This window comes from Heterocephalus glaber, unplaced genomic scaffold (genome assembly GCF_053883595.1).
Source record: "Heterocephalus glaber isolate CG9 unplaced genomic scaffold, H.glaber_assembly_v1.0 deba00001733, whole genome shotgun sequence".
Taxonomy (NCBI): Eukaryota; Metazoa; Chordata; class Mammalia; order Rodentia; family Bathyergidae; genus Heterocephalus; species Heterocephalus glaber.
This window is the reverse complement of record NW_028258444.1, coordinates 11,126,299-11,146,915: the sequence shown is the minus strand read 5'-3', so window position 1 is coordinate 11,146,915 and position 20,617 is coordinate 11,126,299. Positions and strand designations below refer to the sequence as shown.

At 41.1% G+C, this 20,617-nt stretch overlaps 1 protein-coding gene across 5 annotated transcripts; it reads left to right on the top strand.

The window, feature by feature from the left end:
* The first annotated feature begins 4 nt into the window (after positions 1-4).
* LOC101721975 (zinc finger CCHC-type and RNA-binding motif-containing protein 1) lies at positions 5-18,876 on the top strand. Of its 5 annotated transcripts, none has more exons than XM_004874012.3 (8): positions 5-182; positions 2,167-2,252; positions 4,461-4,489; positions 11,140-11,251; positions 11,692-11,799; positions 15,293-15,402; positions 15,493-15,568; positions 16,730-18,876. In XM_004874012.3, exons 2-8 carry the CDS (start codon positions 2,169-2,171, stop codon positions 16,856-16,858), a joined length of 648 nt encoding a protein of 215 aa, XP_004874069.1. In that variant the 5' UTR covers positions 5-182; positions 2,167-2,168; the 3' UTR covers positions 16,859-18,876. The 5 variants fall into 5 exon arrangements, with proteins under 5 accessions (XP_004874069.1, XP_012924431.1, XP_021107213.1 ...); XM_013068977.3 differs by having other exon boundaries at positions 8-791; XM_021251554.2 differs by lacking the exon at positions 4,461-4,489 and having other exon boundaries at positions 14-182.
* Positions 18,877-20,617: the final 1,741 nt, after the last annotated feature.

Sequence of the window (20,617 nt, the reverse complement as noted above, 5' to 3'; positions counted from 1 at the left end):
TGACGTCAAGAACGCGCCCGCCAGTGCGGCCCGACCGAAGGGAACCGCGCAGGGCCCCTCCGCTGCCGCGACCCAAGGGCTCTGCGCCGACCCCGCCCGGGCGCGGGATGCTCAGGCCGCTGCGAGGGTCGAGGAAAAGTCGGGGTTGAAGCCCCGCTGCGCCGGGGCCGCCGTCCCTGAAGGTAAACGCCTCCTTACCTGCGGCCCTTCCCCGACCCCGCAGCCCAGACCTTTCGCCCCTTTCCTCCTGTCAGCCTTTTGATTCTAGGACGACAGCCTTTACCTGCCGCGTACTTCTTTCCACGATGTCTAAATGCCGTCGCTAACAAGAAACTTACTACAGCGCCCTATGAGTGGCGTTCATGCTGTTTTCTAAATAACTTGCCTCGGTCACCAAACCTCAAAACAGTTTTTCCTTTACTTCGAGAACTGGCGGGACTTAGCACCGGATTTTGCTGTTTGTGATCGTCTGCTCCCCACCCTCGATGTACGCCACACCCGCGATTTACCTCGAAAATATGAACTTGGATTAATCCATGTACGGATCACAAGCACAACCAGGTGCACGCTTGGAATCCCAGAACTGGTGAGGCAGTGGCACAAGAAACTAGAGTTCAAGACCAGGCCGTGAACGTGGCTAAACCCTGTCTCAATTTTTTTTAAAAAAGAAGATGGACTATAGCTCAGTGGGAGAGCATTCCTGGGTTCTAGTCCCAGTACTGGAAAATGATAACAATTTTTATGGCTAATTTGCTTATGTTATGATATAAGGTGTGAAGATAAATTACAGGGTATGTAAAAATAAATGTATTTTTTTATCCCAGTATTTCTCAGCAGCAGCCCACGTGCCCAGCCCCAAGCTGTTGGCACTAACAGTGGCACCAGGTGGGAGAAGGACATGAATGCACACAGGGACAGAAACGGGAGCCTGTGGAATCAAGGAGGCTCTGGGGCAGACCACATTCTCTCAGTGAACAATATTGGAAATTATGCCCTAAAGAGAAGATTGTTCACTAAGAGAATTCACATAAAAGGAAGAGATATATCTCCCCACATATGCATAAATCTCAACATAGAAACAGAAAAAGTATGAAAAACTCAGTGTAACACACCCAAAGATTTATAAGTCTTCAGTACCTAAATTCAAAGATACCAAAATGGATGAAATGCCAAAAAATTCAAAAGGTTGATTTTACAAATGATCAATGGCCAAAAAGAATACAATTCAATGGATGAATGTATAAAGAAAATGTGGTATTCATGTACAATGGAGTGCTGTTCACCACACAGAAGAATGAAATCATGCCTCTTTTGAGGAAATGAATGGAAGTGGAGATCATCTTGTCAAGGAGCATAACTCCAGTTCAGAAAGACAAATACCACTTTTTCTTTTTTGGTTGGAATCTAGGCAGAATCTCTACATGAAAGTAGAAGGGAGACTATTAGAGAAGAGGGGGACCTTAGGAGAGGCAGAAGGGTTGTTAGGGGAAATATGATCAACTGTGTTATATGCATGTATTAAGATGTCATAATAAAACTCATTCTGTAAAATTAATACACACTAATAAAACAAGCAAAAATATCTCAGTATTCACCGAAATTATGTATAAAATCAAATGTATCCTTTTACAATTTGGGCAATAATTGAAAGGATTTGAAAGGTCTTTACATCATTGTCTTAATATTTTTGTCTGGACTGATGTGAACGAGAAATGCCTCACATTTCTGACAATCACAAAAGGTACCCAACAGAAGTGTTAGCAAGAGTTAGTGGCTGAATTTCTTTTTGATCCACCAGGCTCTTTCTGAAGTGGGTGAGCAAAGGCAAGGTATTGTACAGGTGTGAAAGCACTTTTTAGCTTTTAACTTCAGGGAAGTAGCTTCTGGGTTTCTCAATCTTTTTGAAGACTCCTCTCCTGACACAGACAGGGTTAAAGGACTGACAGGGTTAAAGAAGCTACTTGAAAGGAGGTCCATAAAAACTCTTTAGTGCTGGGAAAAGGGGAAGCCTTAATTCACCCAGATGGAGTGATTCTAACTGCTTAAACTAAGGAAGTTGTGTGCCCCGCCAAAATTAAATCAGTGATTGCCTGTATATTTGATTTGACTTGGAATGAGGAATACCTGCTTTAGAGTGCTTATGTGTTGGCTTGTTTTCCGTTTTAGAAATGAGTGGTGGCTTGGCTCCAAGTAAGAGCACAGTGTATGTGTCCAACTTGCCCTTCTCCCTGACAAATAACGACTTATACCGGGTAAGTTTTAATGTTAATACATTATTTATGTATGGAACCCTGTATTTGATATACAACATAACTTACCCACTTGTTCTGCCTGGGGAAATACCTGAATTATGGTGCACGTAAGCCACAAATATCAAAGACATCTTTTGAAAATATGAATAAGTAAAAAACACTGAAACTTGTAATTTCCAAAGAAAATTTCAAGCACTTTGAGGGTAGAAGTAATAGTACTATGAATTGAATGCAGGGCCTTCACACTGAGCTATATCTCTAGCCTCTCCCTCTTTTTCTCTCTCTTTCTTTAATTCATTGAGACAGGATCTTCCTGTGTAGTTCAGGCTTGCCTAGAACTCAGTATATAGTCCAGGCTGGCCTGGAAATCCTCCTGTCTCAGCCTCCCCAGTTCTGGGATTATAGTCAAGTGCCACCCTGCCTGGCTCCAGCCATTTTGTTTATTTACTTACATATATATGGTTTTGGTTTTGGTTCTTTTTGGTAATGGAGATTGAACTTGAGACTTTGCGCTTGCGAGGCAGGTGGCAGAACCGTTGAGCTAAATCCCCGGCCCTACTTACTTACATTTTTGGAGACAGCGTCTTGTCAAATGGCTGGCTTGCCTAGGCTGGGCTCAAATGTGTGATCCTCCTGCCTCACCCTCCTCTGGGATTACCAGCTTGCATCAGGATACTCGACTTGGCTTACTTGTCTTTTGAAACTGGTAGTAGGATAGAGGTTTTCAAGCAGATGACTGTCCTAACTAACCCTCCCAGTCTGCAAGTATTTTTTACTTTACACACATGGCAGAAGCCTAACAGTTTAATACATTTTGTTTTCAGTTCATGAAAGGGTGATTGAGGTGGGAAAAACCCCTTCCAACATATTCCTTCACCTCTTTACCTTAGAGAGAACAAAATTTTCCCCCAAGACCTGTCTTGCAAGTGGGTAGCTGAGAGGAAGTAGGAAGGATCTGAATCTTTTCTTCAACTGTGCCTTATTATTCTTCCTTTTTTGGGTAGATATGAACCAGAGAGATGTTGCATGTGTGATACACAGAACTTGATTAATTAGGACAGCTTGAATTTCCAAAAATAGTTTCCCTCTACCAAAATAAAGACTTAATGTACTAAAAGTATATTATGTGCTGAGTACTTTTTAGGAGAATAGAGACACATCAGAGAACAAAAAGAAAAAAATCTATGATAATGATTAGCAAAAGAAAGAATGCAGGATATGAAAATGTCAACATATATGTTAGACACTAGGGAGATGTTAAGGTGTTTGGTGGGTAAGGGAAGGTAAGCCCACCCTGTGGGTGCCTCACTAGTGACTGTACAGATGGGGTACAGACTCGGGCTTTCACTGAGTGAAATGAGAAGGCGCAGGAAAGCTGTCACAGCGCAGTGTTGCCAAGACTGTAGTTCAGTCGTGCAGCATGACAGCTCTGTCCAACTAACCATAGAACGCAAAATTGTCTTGTTACTGGTTGGATATTTTAACATTCTAAAAATACTCCAATAGACTTCTGAGAAATATTATAAATGGGGCCGGGAACTTAGCTTAATGGCCCCATACCTGCTTCGCAAGCACAAGGTCCTGAGTTCAATCCCCGGTACCCGAAAAAAAAAAAGAAAGAAATATTATAAATAAGAACTAGAAGTATCTAGGCACTGACTGAAACTGTACAAATGGGGATGCCTAGGGGGAAGATGTAGAAGGGAACATAGGGCCAAGTATAAAGTACCACCAACATATTAATGGTAGACAGAAAATGGAGACTCTGGAAATGGATTTTTCATTCTGGAAACTGTTTTGTTTTATAAGCAGTCTAGATCTATCTTCTTTAACAGTGACTGTTTAATCTGTGGGTGCAGATAAGAACAGTAATACTCCACAAAATTGATATTTAAGCACAGAGGTATCTGGAGCTGTGGTCGAGTCGGTAGTTGCCATGGACATAACCCAGGAGCACAGAGGTATCCAGTATATCTGCCTGCTGTGTACCACAGGGAGAGTGTGTTTTTAGGAGCTTACAAAGACACATGCAACTCTGATAACAATAAGAATGTTGCAGTGATCTGGAAAATGTTTCTTGTACAGCCTTTTTTATATACTGAAGGTCAGAATTTTTCATAAACTACAGTAGAGAATTTGGTCAGTGTATTCAACCTGAAAATGATTTTTATTTCAAATTATAAATTGTTGTGTGGTCTTTTGTTTCAGATATTTTCCAAGTATGGCAAAGTTGTAAAGTAAGTATTCATATTACAAGATACTGACATAACAAAGGAAAGAAAGCTACTATTATTGTTCACGTTTTAACACTTTTCTTCTCTATGTACATAAACGTGTAGATATTAACATTCTACATGTAGTTTTCTTTTTTTAACTTGATATTATAAGTGGCTTTCCATGTACTGTACTATACAGATACACTCTCATATTTAATGGGGTTTTTTTGGTATTACTATATATATATCATTTATTTTACAAATCTTTATAATTTCTTATATTACTAAGAATGAAAGCTAATTCTGCTAATATAAAATGTAAACACTTGATGAAACATATTTCAGGGACAGGAAAATATTATCAGGTATACAGCTTAGCCAATAAAGACTATAAAAAGTATTTCAATGCCTGTGACTTGCAAAGTACTTTTAAACCATTCTTTACTTTCACACAAAGCTTACATATCATGGGAAAGACTGGAAACATATAAAAATGGTAATGGATATTAGCAGTTCAAACTGAGCATTGAGAAAGGATAAAAAGAATTTGAGGCTCTTGTTTAGCTATTTTAAATCAACCAATTAACTATAATATGGGGTGAAAAAATGAAAGCAAAATACCATCATTCCTAACTATCTTGAACTAAAATACATTCTGGCATAAATGTCAAATCCTATCTGAATCCCAAATATTAGAGCATATTTATCTTGAGTATTTATTTTTCTTCTTACTTTGCATAAGTGGATATTGAACAGCTGAAGTGTGTGAGCACTTTAAACTTACTTTGCTATTAGAAATATTAAAAATGCTTCTCACCTTGCTTGGTGGCACATGCCTGTAATCCCAGCACTCAGGAGGCTGAGGCAGGAGGATCACCATGAGTTCAAGGCCAGCCTGAACTACAGAGTGAGACTCTGTCTGGGAAAAAATAAAAATGCTTCTGGGTGAATGTATACAGAATTTTGAATGATCATCTTCAATCAAAACAATAGTACTGCTGATGATGTAACACTTAAATAAGCACATGCCTTTATATGTGCTAGGCATTGTTCGCATCTCTTCACATATGTGGCCTCATTTCATTCTCACGTGCCCTTTAACATACGGATTATTATCATCCTGATCTCACACATGATGAAACTATAGCACACAGTAAGCTTCAGGTCATCGCTGGTTACGTGACGGAGTCCAGATGTGAACCCGACAGCCTGATTCCCAAGTCTGCTCCCTTCAGTGTCCCATTTACCTATTCTGGGTGTTTTCCCCCTCTCTGCCAAAATACCATACAAATATATACCTCTGTGAAAAGAATGGGATAAAGTTGAAGACCCAGAGTTATAGGGACCTATAAACAGAGAGGACCTGATCGGGAGAATTCAAGAAGTCTTATTTAGGTCCATATCCTTTGTTTTGAACCCTAAAGTCTGAGTAAGAATTACACAGGCAAAAAGAATGGGAAGAACATTCAGGAACAGGAAATCATGTGAGCATAGCTCTGTGTCAAGAGAAAATAATGAAAGATCAAGAAAGGAAGCCACATGGGCACGGTGGCACACATTGGAGTCCCGGCACTCTGGAGGCTGAAACAGGATTGTCCCAAGTTCGAGGCCAGCCTGGACTACATCATGAGCCCCTACCTCAAAAAACAAAAAAGCAAAGAAAGAACAAAAGCCAGGAGTAGTGCCACATGCCTATGATTTCAGCACCCAGGAGGCTGAAGCAGGATGATCTAGACCTTTCATCATTATGAAAACTTCAAAAAGTCAAACCAACTCTCTACTTGATACTTTTTTTCAAAGTGAGTTAAACATTTTACTGTGTGTGGTCACTTCATACTGTAGCAAGACAAGCAGTCTGAATTTCACCCTCCACCTAGTGCTTGACTTCTCTTCTTTCCTCCTAGTCCCATTGTATAAACAGGTGCTCTCCATCAAGGAAAAATCCTCAGATGCCCTCAACTTAAGCACAAGGGCCAAAGATAAAGAAGGGAAGAGAGAAGCTAGTAAGCCAGCCTCCTCGGGCCAAACTAACTTGTTCCAAATTATTTTAAAACCTTGGCTTCAGTCTCGTCACAGCAGACCACCAGGGACCTCACACCCTGTTTACATATAAGGTTAATGGTTATATGGGCTGCCCTCCCACCTCCTTGTCTATAAGCCAGTATGGAGTTGAGCAACTTACGTTTTCCTCCTCACGTTTTCATTAGAAAAATACTCTTCATTCTAGGTGTAATGGACATTTTCCCAACTGATACCTAGCCTTGCTGTGGTAGTTATGGAAACTTACCCCAAAACCTGGTCCTTTCTCTTGCCAGTATCTACAGTTGCTCAATAAACCCTTGAATTTCAGAGATCCCTTGTGTGGCGTTTTGGTTTAATACACATTTGAGAGAAACTAAGCCATTGTATTGCTCATTTTTCCCCTAAGTTATTTCAAGTTTGTTGTGTTTTTGTTGTTCTTGGGGTTTTTTTGTTTTGTTTTGTTGTTTTTTTGAGACAGGGTCTCGCTATATAGTTCAAGCTGGTGTCAAACTCACAGTGAGCCTCCTGAGTGCTGTCAAGTTTTTAAATGACAGACATCCCCCCTTCTCCCTATCCGGCCCCCTGGTGCAGTATTAGGGATCGAATCTAAGGCCTCACATATGCTGCGCAAGTGATCTACCATTGGGTCGCTTGACACAGTTCTCAGTATGTGGCCTAGGCTGGCCTTGCCCTCACATTCCTCTTGCCTCGACCTCTGGAGTATCTGGGAGAACAAGTGTGTCCCACCATAGCCAGCATACTTTTTTCTTTTTGATAAATGTTTTACCTGGCAAGTGCAAGTCCCTGAGTTCGATTTCTGCTACCAAAAAAAAGGTTTTTTTTAATACCTATTTTATAAAATACTGAGTATTGGGCTAGGGATTTAGCTCAGTGTTTCCACTGCCTGTCTTACAAAGACAAGGTCCTGAGTTCAATCCCCAGTGCCAAAAAAAAAAATAAATATTGAGTATCAACATGATATTTCATACCTGCATATATTTTGATCATAAACTCCCCTCCTTATTTCCTTCCTCTTATCTATTAGTAGTTTACTTTCATGTCATCTTTTTTTTTTTTTCTGGTCCCAGGGATTAAACTTGGGTCCTTGGGCTTTTGAAGCAGGCGGTGGAACCACTCTGAGCTAAATCCCCAGCCCTCATGTCATCTTTTAAAAATTCTACATATGTGGGAAAACGTGACACTTCTCTTTCTGAATATGGCTTATGTCACTTAACACGATGATCTCCAGTTCCATCCATTTTCCTGCATCCATTCATCTGTTGATGGACTCCTACCTGTTTTCAATTCTGGCTGTTGTGAATTGTACACAAGAAACATGGCAATGCAGGTTTACCCATCTTGTGCCGACTGGAACTGCTCTGGGTGTGTAGGAAGGAATGGTACAGGTGGTCATACAGCAGTCCTCCGTTTAGTTTTCTGAGGAGCTTCCATGGTGGTGGTATTAATTTACATTCCCACCAGCAGTGTAAAAGCATTCCTTTCACCTCCACTACCATCTCCCACCAAGCATCCTCATCAACATTTATTTTTGGTAATCTGAGGATAGCCCTTCTGACTGGGATGAGATGGGATTTCAGTGTACTTTTGATTTGAGTCTTCCTAATGGCTAAAGATGTTTAATGGTTTTTCATATACCTCTGAGCCATTTGTACTTCTTTTGAGAAGTCTGTGCTCAATTCCCTAGCCCATTTATGACTAGGATACTTGTTGTTGTTGTTGTTCTTGTTTTATGTTCAGTTTCTTTAGTTCTTTACACATTCTAGGTCAGTGGTGCTGAACCTACGGCACAGCTACCACAGAGGGCTGTTTGTATCACAGAAAGCTCTGAAAGGTTTGCCACTACTGTTCTAGATCTTCATCCTCTTTCAGAAGAGTAGCTGGCAGATAGTTTTTCCCACTTGATTCTGTTGCTTGTTTCCCTTCTGTGCAGAAACTTTCTGCATTTCATGTAGTCCCCTTTGTGGATTCGTGCTATGATTCGCTGTGCTACTGGTGTGCTGTGAGGGAAGTCTGCCTGAGCCTATGGCCTCAAGTGTTTCTCATAGCACTTTCAATGTTTCTGGTCTTATACATCGGTCTTGGATCCATTTTCAATTAACTTTTTGCAGGATTAGATACAGGGGTCTAGTTTAGCTCGCCTACACAGGCTATCCAGTTTTCCCAGCACCATTTGTTAAAGAGCTTATGTCTTCTCCAGTGTGTTTTTGGCTCCTTCGTCCATGATCAGATGGTTGTAATTGGATGCATTTGTTTCTCTGTCCTCTGCTCCACTGGTTTGTGTGTCCATTTTTGTGCCTGTACCATGCTGTTTTTGTTACTATGGCTTTGTAATATAATTTGAAACTAGGAATTGTGATGCCTTTAAGCCTTACTGTTTTTGCTTAGGATTGCTTTGGCTATTCTGGATCTTTGTGCTTCCACATGGATTTCAAGACATATTTTTCTCCTTTGGTGAAGAATGTCATTGAAATTTTGATGGTGATTACATTCAATGTGTGGATAACTTTTGGCAAAATGGCCATTTTAATTATGTTAATTCAGCCAATCCATGAATATGGGAGTTCTTTGCATCTTCTAGTGTCTTTAGTTTCTTTCTTCAGTGTTTTAAATTTTCACTGTAGAAGTTTTTTACCTCCTTGGTTAGGTTTATCCCTTTGGTTTTGGGGATTTAAAAAACTATTTTGAATAGAATAATTTTCCTGATTTCTTTCTCAGCTAGCTCATTATTGGTGTATAGAACAGGTAATGCTGATTTTGCATCCTACTGTAAGTTAAATTTGTTTATCAAAATTCTTTTGGTAGGGTCTAAATTTCTAAGTAAAAGATCATATCAACTGCAAATAAGGGTAACTTGAATTCTTCCCTTCCTATTTGTATCCCTTTTGTTTATTTCTCTTCCCTAAATGCTCTTGCTTATATTTCAAATACTATATTGAGTAGGAGTAGTGAGCTTTGACATCCTCGTCTCGTTCTTAATTTCATTTTATTTATTTATTTATTTATTTGGTACCAGGGATCAAACTTGGGACCTTGCTTTTGCAAGGCAGGCACCCAAAATCACTGAGCTAAATCCCCGGCCCTCTTTCTTAATTTTAGACGAAGTACTTTTAATTTTGCCCCATTCACAATATTGTTGGCTGTGGGTTTGTTGTGTGTATCCTTTACTATATCTTCAATACCTAGTTTCTTTAGAGCTCTATCATGAGAGGATGCTGAATCTATTCATTTGGTACATATATATATAAATTTTTTTTTTCCTTTTTTTGGTATGGGGAATTGAACTTAGGACCTTGCACTTGCAAGGCAGGCGGCAGAACCACTGAGCAAAATCCCCAGCCCTTCATATGGTATATTATGTTTACTGATTTGCATGTTGAATACACTTATATCCCTGCAGTGAAACAAATGATCATGGTGTATAATCTCTTTAATGTACTATTTTTTTTTGTTTTTTGTTTTGTTTTGTTTTGTTTTTTTGGTACCGGGGATTGAACTTGGGTCCTTGCGCTTGTGCAGCAGGCGGCGAAACCACAGAGCTAAATCCCCAGCCCCTCTTTAATGTACTATTGAAAAGAATTTTTGCATCTATCTTCATGAAGGCTATTTGTGCATCCTTTTTTTGCTGTGTCCTTCTGTTTTAATATCAGTGTGTTACTTGCCTCTTACATTGAATCTCTGTTGTTCCTTTCCTTTGTATTTCTTGGACTAGTTTGAGGAGAATTGGTGTTAGTTCCTAACATGGAATCTGTCTGGTCCTGGGCTTTTTTTTTCTTTTTTCTTTTGAGACTGGCCCTCACTACATAGTTCAGGCTGGTCTTGAACTCACTGGATCCTACTGCCTCAGCCTGAGATCACAGTGCTGGGGTTATACTCCTGCACCACCACGCCCAGCTATCCTGTGCTTTTTATGGTTGGGAGCCTTATTACTGCTTCAGTCTCAGTTGCTTGTTACTGATCTTTTTAGTAAATATAGTGACATAGTAAACAAGTAATAAGCTCATCTTGTACCCACATTGGCGGTTACTCCAAAGAACCCTGTTGAGCATTGCTCCTAAACCACACTAAATGGCATATGGTTAGCCCACAGCTCCAGCACTAGGCAAATTCCAGAGACAGAAGAAAGAGCAAGCTCTGTGCTTTTGTTGCCCTGCCTTTTGTATAACCAGGAGCTGGGCTAAGAACCACTGAACTGGAGGCAACTGCTTCAAAGGAATACTAAGAATAGAGAGCCAGGCACGGTGTTGCCACACCTGTAATGCCAGCATTCAGGAAGACTGAGGCACAGGATAGCGAGTTATAGGCCAACCTGGCCTATACTGAGTTCCTGACCAGCCTGAGCTATATAACAAAACCTTGTCTCAGAAACAGCTGGAGTTGTAGTTTAGCAATTCCCTGGGTTGAGTCCCCAGTACTCCCCTCCAAATACAATTAGATTCCAAAACCTTAGAAAAAGAATTTAAGTAAATCATTTTTTATGTAGAATAGAATATCCCAAGTTTTGTTTCAGTTTTTCTCAATATTCAATCTTTTATTAATCTTTTTTTAAAAAGCTATAGTTTTCTAAGTATTAATATGTTTTATTTATCGCTTTCTTATTTTTAATTTGCTCTTTGTTTATACTTTTTAAGGGTTACTATAATGAAAGACAAAGATACGAGGAAGAGTAAAGGGGTTGCATTTATATTATTTTTGGATAAAGACTCTGCACAAAACTGCACCAGAGCCATAAACAACAAACAGGTAAGCCATTCATTTGCGTCAGTTTCTTTTTAAATCCCAAAAGCCTTTTGCTCATTCAGACCAAAAAATGTGGAAATACAGGAGCTGGTCAGACATGATGAATATCATTAGATTCAGAGAATATCTTACTTATGTCAAAGTTGTACTGGGTTCTCAAAACACTGGCAGAATGTAAGAAAAGTAATACAGGATAGACTTTATCAGACATAAGTAGGAAAATTGCTAAATTAACCCACCCCAGAAATGCAATTGAAAGTTTGTGGAAATAGAATCAAATTGCTGGATTGATTGTTTGATTTATTGGTACCGGGGATTGAACTCAGGTCCTTGAGCTTGCGCAGCAGGTGGTGAAACCACTGAGCTAAATCCCTGGCCCAAATTGCTGGTTTTAGATTCCAGTGAAATACAACCTTCTGCATTTACATTTTTCTCTGGTTTAGTTGTTTGGTAGAGTGATAAAGGCAAGCATTGCTATTGACAATGGGAGAGCAGCTGAATTCATCCGAAGGCGAAACTACTTTGATAAATCCAAGTGTTATGAATGTGGGGTGAGTACACCTGAAGCTTTGTGAAATCTTCTGTACAGTTGTTTCTTTTAAGGTATTTTCCACATCAGTCTTTTATTGGTGCCCACCAGAATTTCAGGCGGGCTGTAACCAGGTGATGAAAGTTATTTTACTTAGAGACTCATCTAAGTAAAGCTTAACTGAAAGGTATTTATGAAACGCAGTGTTGCATGCTTGTAATCCCAGCCTCCTGGGAGGATGAGGCAGGAGAACTGCAAGTTTGACACCAGCCTATGCAATTTAACAAGATCCTGTCTCAGAAGGTAAAAGATGGGGGTGTAGCTCAGTAGTAAAGACTTGTAGAACTTAATCCCTAGTTCCAGAAAAGAGAGAGAGAGAACAGACAGAGAAAAGAAAACTGAATGAAATGAAAGATAACCTGGGGCTGGCAAGGTAGCTCAGTGGTAGAGAAGTCCTCTAGCATGCTGAGGCTGAGAGTTTAATCTCCAGGACTGCCAAAAAACAACTTGGGTTTTTTTAGGTAAATGCAGAGTGATATTTTTCTCTAGTTTCTAAATCTTTAAAACTTTTCTAAAAAGTGTTCCTTATTCACTTCAGTGCTGGGAAGGTTTTAATGACTCATCTATTTCTGTTACGCTGGCTGTTTCTGTAACATTTGGGCAGTGGCCAGCATCACAGTTCAGTACCATTATCATCTGTCCCATCCTCTGTGAGATATTATGCGTTGAATTTTTGTTGTTGACATACATTCTCACTATGTTGCCCAGGAGGTCTCAGACTCATGGGCTCTTGCCTCAGCCTTCCAGGTAGCTGGGACTATAGGCATGCAACACCACAGTCGGCTGTTTTGAATTTTTTCCTACTAGTGCTGCTAATGTTTTGTAACTGAGCTATGCCTCCATTTTCTTCTCTGAGTGTCCTCATGATCCACTGTTAGCCACTTAACGTTTCAGTGATTGGAAGACATACACAGCCAGAGAAGAGTTTTTTAAATGCTTATAATGATTCTAAGGGAATTTCAGTCTGTCTCTTACAGCTGTCGCTTTCTAAAATGACTGTGTAACATACTGAAGAAACTGAGTCCAGAGCTAGAGTGCTGGAGAGACAATTAGTGAGAGATGCTGTCCTAGATGCAGTCACCCGGGAGGAGATGGCTTGGGTCCTTTCCTCACTATCACTCTCTTCCCATTTCCCACCAAAGATACACACATAGCCGGGCATGTGGCTCACACCTGCAACCCGGTACTCTAGAGGAGGAGGATTGAGAACTCAAAGCCAGGGAGATGATGCTGTGAGACCCCTTCAGTCTCACAGTGATATAGGGCCGGGGACTTAGCTCAGTGGCACCAAGCCTGCCTTGCAAGTGCAAGGTCCTGAGTTCGATCCCAGTTACCACACGCATACACACACACAAAATACTAGCCTCTAAAAAACAGTGATGTACATATGTATATAATCTGCAGACAGAAAAACACATAGATGACTAGAAAGAGGGAGCAAACAAATGGCATAGATAGCACTGTCAGTTCCTACTGGTTCTAAATCCTCTTGAGAGGATGTTTTCTAAACTGTATTTCAAGACCTTAAAGTTTTAGAAAGGCGGAGTGCTTAGCATGCACAAATCCTTGATTCAGTTACTACCACCTAAATAAATAAATGAAAATTGAAAATACACATATATTTGGGCAGGGTAGCACATGCATCGGATCCCAGCATTCAGGAGGCAAAAGCAGGAGAACCTACCTTTGGATACATAGCAAGACCCTATCCTTGATCAGTGATGGCAAACCTTATAGACCTGTCAGTGATACAAACAGCAGGCTGGAGCACCACTGCCCCAGATGAATCTGTTAATTTGTTTCTTTTGCTTATGGATCCACAGATTTGTTATATTCTACTTTGTACTTTTTTTATATGTAATCCTCCTCAAAAAAATCTGTTTACATCTATCCTGGTTTTTCCCTGTTATTTCACCAGTAAATCTTTTTCAATATGGGACAGATTAACACTTTTTGGTATGCCATTGTTTAACAACACAGTTTGGGGATTTATCATTATTATTGTTTGTACTGACAATCAGACCTGGGTGCTGTACAACTTTTTTTTTGGTACCAGGGATCGAACTTGGGTCCTTGCACTTGCAAAGCAGGTGGTGGAACCACTGAGCTAAATCCCCGGCCCCCTTTACGTCATTCTTGCAACATCCTGCCTCAGCCTCCCAAGCTGCTGGGATTACAGGAATGTGTCATAGCAACTGGCTGAGAAATGTGTCTCTAAATACATTCTTTCTGCAGTTTGGTTAAGGATAAATAACACCTCTTTTGGTCAGCTATTTCCCATGTATACAAAGTATATGGCCTATGGTCTATTTGCTGCTTTGTCAAATATAAAAGCATCATTTTTCCTTCTATTATTCTTTTTTGTGTGGTACTGGGGAATGAACCCAGAGCCTTTACAGCCTTCACACTGAGCTGCTGCATCCCTAGCCCTTTTTTTCTTTTTAGTTAGAGTCTCACTGAGATTACACACTAGGCTCAAACTTGAAAGCCTCCTGCCTGTGTGTCCCACAGTGCTGGAATTACAGGCATGTGCCATTACCTACACACCACTATAACAAAATATTCTTAAATGTATTTTAGTGTGGTAATATACAGATTATATTCAGAGTTTTTGTGTTTTACAGTTCAGTGTTCCAGCTCATTATAAGTAACAGTCTAGTCCATCTCTGTCATTTAGGAGCATAATATAAGCTATAAGTATAATTTTAAATTTTCAGCCACATTAAAAAAGAGACAAGTTGGCAGAGAATACAGCTCAAAGGTAGATTGCGCTTCTTCGCGCAAGGCCCTGGGTTTCATCCTGAGCAATACACACATGAAGAGGTAAAAATTAGCAATGTACTAATATTTTCTACTTAACCCAATCCCAGAACCAGAAGGGCTGAGACAGGAGGATCTCATGATGAAGCCAAGCCTGAGCAATTCAGTAATTTTAAAAAATCCTGTCTTAAATAAAAAAGGATTATGGATATAGCTCAGCGTGGAGACCCTGCATTGAATCCCAGTACCATCAAAATAAAAAAACCAAAACTGTGTTAATATCTTGCAAATTATTATAAGTAGGATTTTTTGTTGTTTTTCTTGGGGGTGGGTGGGTGTTGTTTTTTTCTTTTATTTTGCTAGACAAGGTCTCACTATTTATGTCACATTGGCCTTGAACTCACTTGTAGCCCAGACTGTCCTCAAACTCTAGGCGATCCTCTGGCCTCAGCTTCCCAAATCGTGGGATTGGAGGGTACACCACCACATCTAGGTACTTTCTAATTCTTGGGAGTCATAATATCACAGACTGTTCCTTCTAAAAGTTGATTTTATCATTAATCCATTTTGTATATCCCCAGTTTGAGAATATTCTTTTATAAATTCTAAAAGCTTATAAGTTGCAGAATTCCAGGCAAGTTAATAACAGTAACAAATACAGTATCTTTCCTTTCCTTTTCAATGCTCACCAAAAGGAAAGTGGACACTTAAGTTATGCCTGTCCAAAAAACATGCTCGGAGAACGTGAGCCTCCAAAGAAGAAAGAAAAGAAGAAGAAAAAGAAAATTGCTGAACCGGAAGAAATGTAAGTAATCTGCTCTCACTGAGTACCTCACCATTGGCTTCTGTCTTTAACGCTGGCTGATTACCTTCTGCTGTTTCTCCTCAAATGTAGTGAGGACGTAGCAGAAAGTGAAGACGAAGGGGAAGACCCCGCTCTCGACAGTCTCAGCCAAGCCATCGCCTCCCAGGTACCAAGTTACTTGTGTTTGGCAGGCTGGGGCTCAAGCCCGAGGCCTCTTCTGTGCTAGGGAAGTCCTGACTTTTTATTTCTTCCTTTTTTAAGGTCCTGTATGGTAGTTGCCTTAGATTGAAGCTTTATAATTTTTTAGTCCTCATGGCAACTTCCATTCTTCCCCTTCATCTCCTAAGTCTGAGAAGACAAGGTGTCCCTCTGAGGCCTTGGTGTGTAAAAGGCCACCATCATCTCCCTATGTAGCCCAGGCTGGCTTGAACTCAGTGATCCTCTTGCATCAGCCTCCCGAGTGCTGGAGCTATACATATGTACCACCACACCCAGCCAGTGCAGTATGAGGGACTGAACCCAGGGACTTTGTACTCAGCACGTCCCCCGACCCTTTACCTGTTTTCACTATAGAATTGAGCAAAACTATTTGACTGAATTGAGTTTGGTCCAGCCAAAAACATTTTCTGGCAAGTGCCTAGGATGGGGATGTAGCTCAGCGTTAAGACCTTCCCTAGCTTTGTGAGGCCCTGGTTTGGTCCCTGCACATCAAAGAGTAAAAATAGTGGTACACAACTGTAACCCCAGCAGTGAGGGGGACTGAGGTGGGAGGACTGCAAGTTCAAGTCCCACCTGGGCAATTTAGCAAGACCTTCTCTCAAAATACAAAATAAAGAGGGCTGGGGATGAAGCTCAGTGGTAGAGTGTCCTTGGTTCAGTCCCCAATATGGCAAAACTAATAGCGGTGATAGTAAAAGTAGTCATCATAATGACGAATTGCCTATGACAGCCAGGCATGGGGATGCGTGCCTATAATCCCAGCTACTAAAGAAGATGGACCAGGAGGATCTCAAGTTCAAGGCCAGACTCAGTCTCAAAATTAAGAAAAAAAAGTGGAGAATAATTCCTGTAGCTGAGCAGTAGAGCACCGGCTGGGCACACACGAGGTCCTGGGTTCCATCCCCATTTCTACACACATGCAAACATTGCTGGGGATGATTTTGAGCAACACAGTGCTGGGGACCAGGTGTGGGTCACGGGGAGGATATCTTGTTTACGTGCCTAGGAGAGTGGGAATCCCTGGTGTTCGTGTTGATTTTGTTGTGCAGGAATTAATCTACCCTAAATAAAACTTTGGTTTGATTTTGTTTTCTGAATCCCATTCCAGCAAGCCAAGATTGAAGAACAGAACAAATGGAAACCCAGTCCAGCAGGCCCCTCAACATCAGAGGATTCACGGCGCCCAAGGATAAAGAAGAGCACATACTTCAGTGATGAGGAAGAATTTAGTGATTAGAGTTGTATAATGTAGATGTCAGGAAAATAAAAAACATCTGCAGTACAAATTATTTGCCTATAGGAACATTTAATATCAGATATTTTTTACCATAAAATAGTGAGTAGAAAATAAAAAATAATTTTTAAAAGTATTATGTTTTGAGCTGGGTTTGGTGACACACTTTCATAATCCCAGTGTTCTGGGAGGTTGAGGCATGAGGACTGCAAGTTGAAGCCCAGCCTGGGGAATTTAGCAATTTGGCCAGACCCTGTCTCAAAATAAAAATTAAAAAGTTACACCAGGATGTAGCTCAGTGTGAAGGCCCTGGATTCAATTCCCAGTACAAAAAAAAAAAAATCCTGTTTCTACCTTGCCTTGGTATAGTACAGACTTAATATCTCTAATTCTTTTTTTTCTTTTCTTTTTTTAAAAGACAGGGTCTCACATTGTAGGCTGGCCTTGAACTTGCACTATGTAGCTATATAGCTCACTGTGTAGCTCAGGCTGGCCTCAAACTTCCAGAAAGCCTCCTACCTTAGCCTCCCGAGTGCTGGGACCACACCCTGCATAACATCTCTAATTCAAAAACCTAAAATGCTCTAAAATCCAAAACTTTGAGCACCAATGTGATTACTCAAGTGGAAAATTGTACACCATGCAACTATAATTCATGCACAACATCATGAAAAATACTGTATTTTTGCCTTCGGGCTATGTACATAAGGTATTTATGAAACAAATGAATTTCATGCTTAGACTGAGGTTCCATCCAAAAAATAACACATTCTGTATATGTACATATTCCAAAATACTTCTGGTTCCAATTTTTTGTTGTTTGTTTAGTTTGGTTTGGTTTTTTGAGACGGAGTCTTGTGTGGTTCAGGATGCCCTTGAACTCCATAGTAGATCAGGCTGTCCTCAATCTCGCAGCAATCCTCCTGCCTCAGCCTGCCAAGTACTGGGATCAGAAGGTCAGCACCACCAAGTACTTCGGATAAAGGATACTCTACTTGTGCTAAAACTCATTATTTGTTAGTAATAATTAATCTTGAAAATAACTAATATTAATAAAAACAAAACAAATACTACCATAGTAATGTTATTGTTATCCTATAAAGAGGTAGGTATTAAAATGATTTATTTGAAAAATTCACTCTAAATGCTTTAGTCCTGTCACTCATTTATAAGTACTTTTGAAATAAATTTAATCATTAAAACAAACTTCATAAATAGTGAAAAATTCAGTGGTTTATTAATAGTATTCTCTATAAACTTTTCGAAGGGATGTTGTTTTTAAATATGGGTGCCTCATCATCTTACTTTTAGCTTTATCCCAGTCTGGATGTATAGAAGTTGTAAAGATCCATAAAATACCTGAGTATAGTGGCACATGCCTGTCATCCCAGCACTTGGGAGGCTGAGGCAGGAGGATGCTATGAATTCCATGCCAGCCTAGACTATATAGTGAGTTCAAGGCCAGCCTGAACTACAGAGAAAATCCCTGACCCCCCCAAAATCCATAAAATATAAGGTAGATCTAACAGGTTTATAACCTAACACAGCATGTACCTATCTACTTTGCCTGTAGTAGCAAATTCTGTTCCCAGAAGCAACTACTTTGCATTGCTTTACACACACACATGCACACACATATATAGCCTACAATAAAATGCATATATTTCTGTCAATTCACAAAAGGATAGAGGAGGATTTTCAAACCCATAATACTGCCCCTTTGCCTTCCCCCATCTCCCCAGTGTGGCTATGTTCAAATTTCCATTGGATCCATATTAATATTTCAGTTTTTGTAAAAGATCTTGTGGGCATAGTAGTTTTAATTTCATGTATTTATTACATTTCTTTGTGTTTATGAGTAAATCTTCCTGTAATTCTGTAATTGGTTATGTAAGAGGGATTATGGAGTCTTTAATTTTCTACTTTGTATATTTCTGTACAGTTTAATGCTTTGTAAGAACACCTACATTTACCTTTTTATTACTAAAAGCAATAAAATATTTCCACTTTGAAACTGCAAAGCAGTGAAAATGTTAACCACCCCACTGACGACTCTTCCAAATTTCAACAAGGAAACCAGACAGAATAATTGAATGCAGTACTCTTCTTTCCTTCACCCATTAGTTATATACTGTGAAAAGCAAAGAAAAATTCTGTCTTCCATAAAAACCCAAGTTTTCCTAAATTCCTCAAAACAGGCTCAAATAGAAAATGAGCTAGTGCCATAAACAATAAATAGTAAATAATAATGAATTTTTTTCTTGGGGTACTGGGAATTGAATGCAGACCCTTGTGCATGCTAGGTTAGCATCTATCCCTGAGCAGTATCCCTAGCCCATACTGAATTTTACACATGGTCTCACTGAGTAACTGAGGCTGGTTTCAAACTCCTGGGTTGAAACAATCCTCCCTCAGCTTCCCAGTAGCTGGGGTTACATGAATGTGCCACCATGTCTGGCTGTGGCAAATGTTTTTATTGTTATTGAAAAAAAAGGCATGGTGTCACACCCCTGTAATGACACCTCGCGGGAGGCTGAGGCGGGAGGCTGAGGCAGGAGGCTCTCTGCAAGTGTGAAGCCAGCCTGGCCTACACAGTCACAGACAGCCTATGCCATAGCGACATCCTGTCTCAACCCTCCACATACACAAGATAGAAAACAGTGTCAAAATATTTCAATGTTGTCGCTTGCTACTTTCCTTGTGGCTGGGACAGAATACCTGACACTGTTTTGGAAGTGTGGAAGAAGAAACTTGTAGATCAAACAAAAGACCCGCACATGTGTTACAAAGAGAGGAATCATGGGGCCGGGGATTCAGCTCAGTGGTTTCGCCACCTGCTGCGCAAGCTCAAGGACCCGAGTTCGATCCCCAATACCAAAAAAAAAAAAGTCAGCACCCTCATCCACCAGAAAGCCACCTGGAGAATTTCTCAAATAGGCGGGGCAACCCGGGATAGCAGACCTGGCCTCCCAGGATAGACTGGGGTGCATGGACCCGCCCCACCATCCGCACCCCAACACTAAGTAGGCTGCAGCCCCGCAGCGTCCTTCCCACTGGTGACTGCAGCACACGGGCTCTTTCCCCATTGCTGAACTCAGGCTAAGCTCGAAGAGACAGGTGAACTCTGCTCATGTCAGGCGTAATGGATATTGGCTCCTGGGCACCCCAGTCAGCCGGGTGCCTCGGGTTTGTCCCACGCCGAGGAACCGATCCGGGACACAGCTCACAAGGGTCCCCTCTGAGCCGGTGCCTAGCACCCCGAGATCCCGTGTGCTCCCACCCAGTGCTCACTGCCTGCACCCCTCCAGACCTTGTCTGATGTCCAGCACCCATCCTGGGCAGCCTGGTCTCCACGGGAACCCCCATCCCACGCGACTCTGCCTGATGCCCGGGCCTACCTGAATCCACTCAATGCCAGTCGCCGCTCCCCACCCTGGACACGTCTGAGGCTCCGTTTTGCACCTCGACACAGTCCGGGCAGTCTGCCAGGCACTAGGCCAGGCCACTGCCTGGTCTGCAGCAAGGGTTAAAGGTCCACCCGGACACCCGTGTGACCCTAGCCTGGGTCCTGCACCCTCTCTGGGCCCTGGCAATCTCCCCATATGCGTCCGGGGTCTCCACAAGCCTCCATGTAGTGTTCTGAGCTGGTCCCAAGGACCCTGGAATATTATACATCAAGTGCCCAGCGTTGGACCCCAACCAGCAGGAATCCACGACTGAAACCTGAGGACACAAAGCCCCATGCCTTGCCTGGACCTGTGT

Bases quoted from the DNA above. Each gene is read 5' to 3' on its own strand.
- LOC101721975 (XM_004874012.3), top strand. From the start codon at position 2,169: ATGAGTGGTGGCTTGGCTCCAAGTAAGAGCACAGTGTATGTGTCCAAC. The intron at 4,490-11,139 runs GTAAGTATTCAT...ATACTTTTTAAG, and splicing joins AAGTATGGCAAAGTTGTAAA to GGTTACTATAATGAAAGACA. The intron at 11,800-15,292 runs GTGAGTACACCT...GCTCACCAAAAG, and splicing joins CCAAGTGTTATGAATGTGGG to GAAAGTGGACACTTAAGTTA.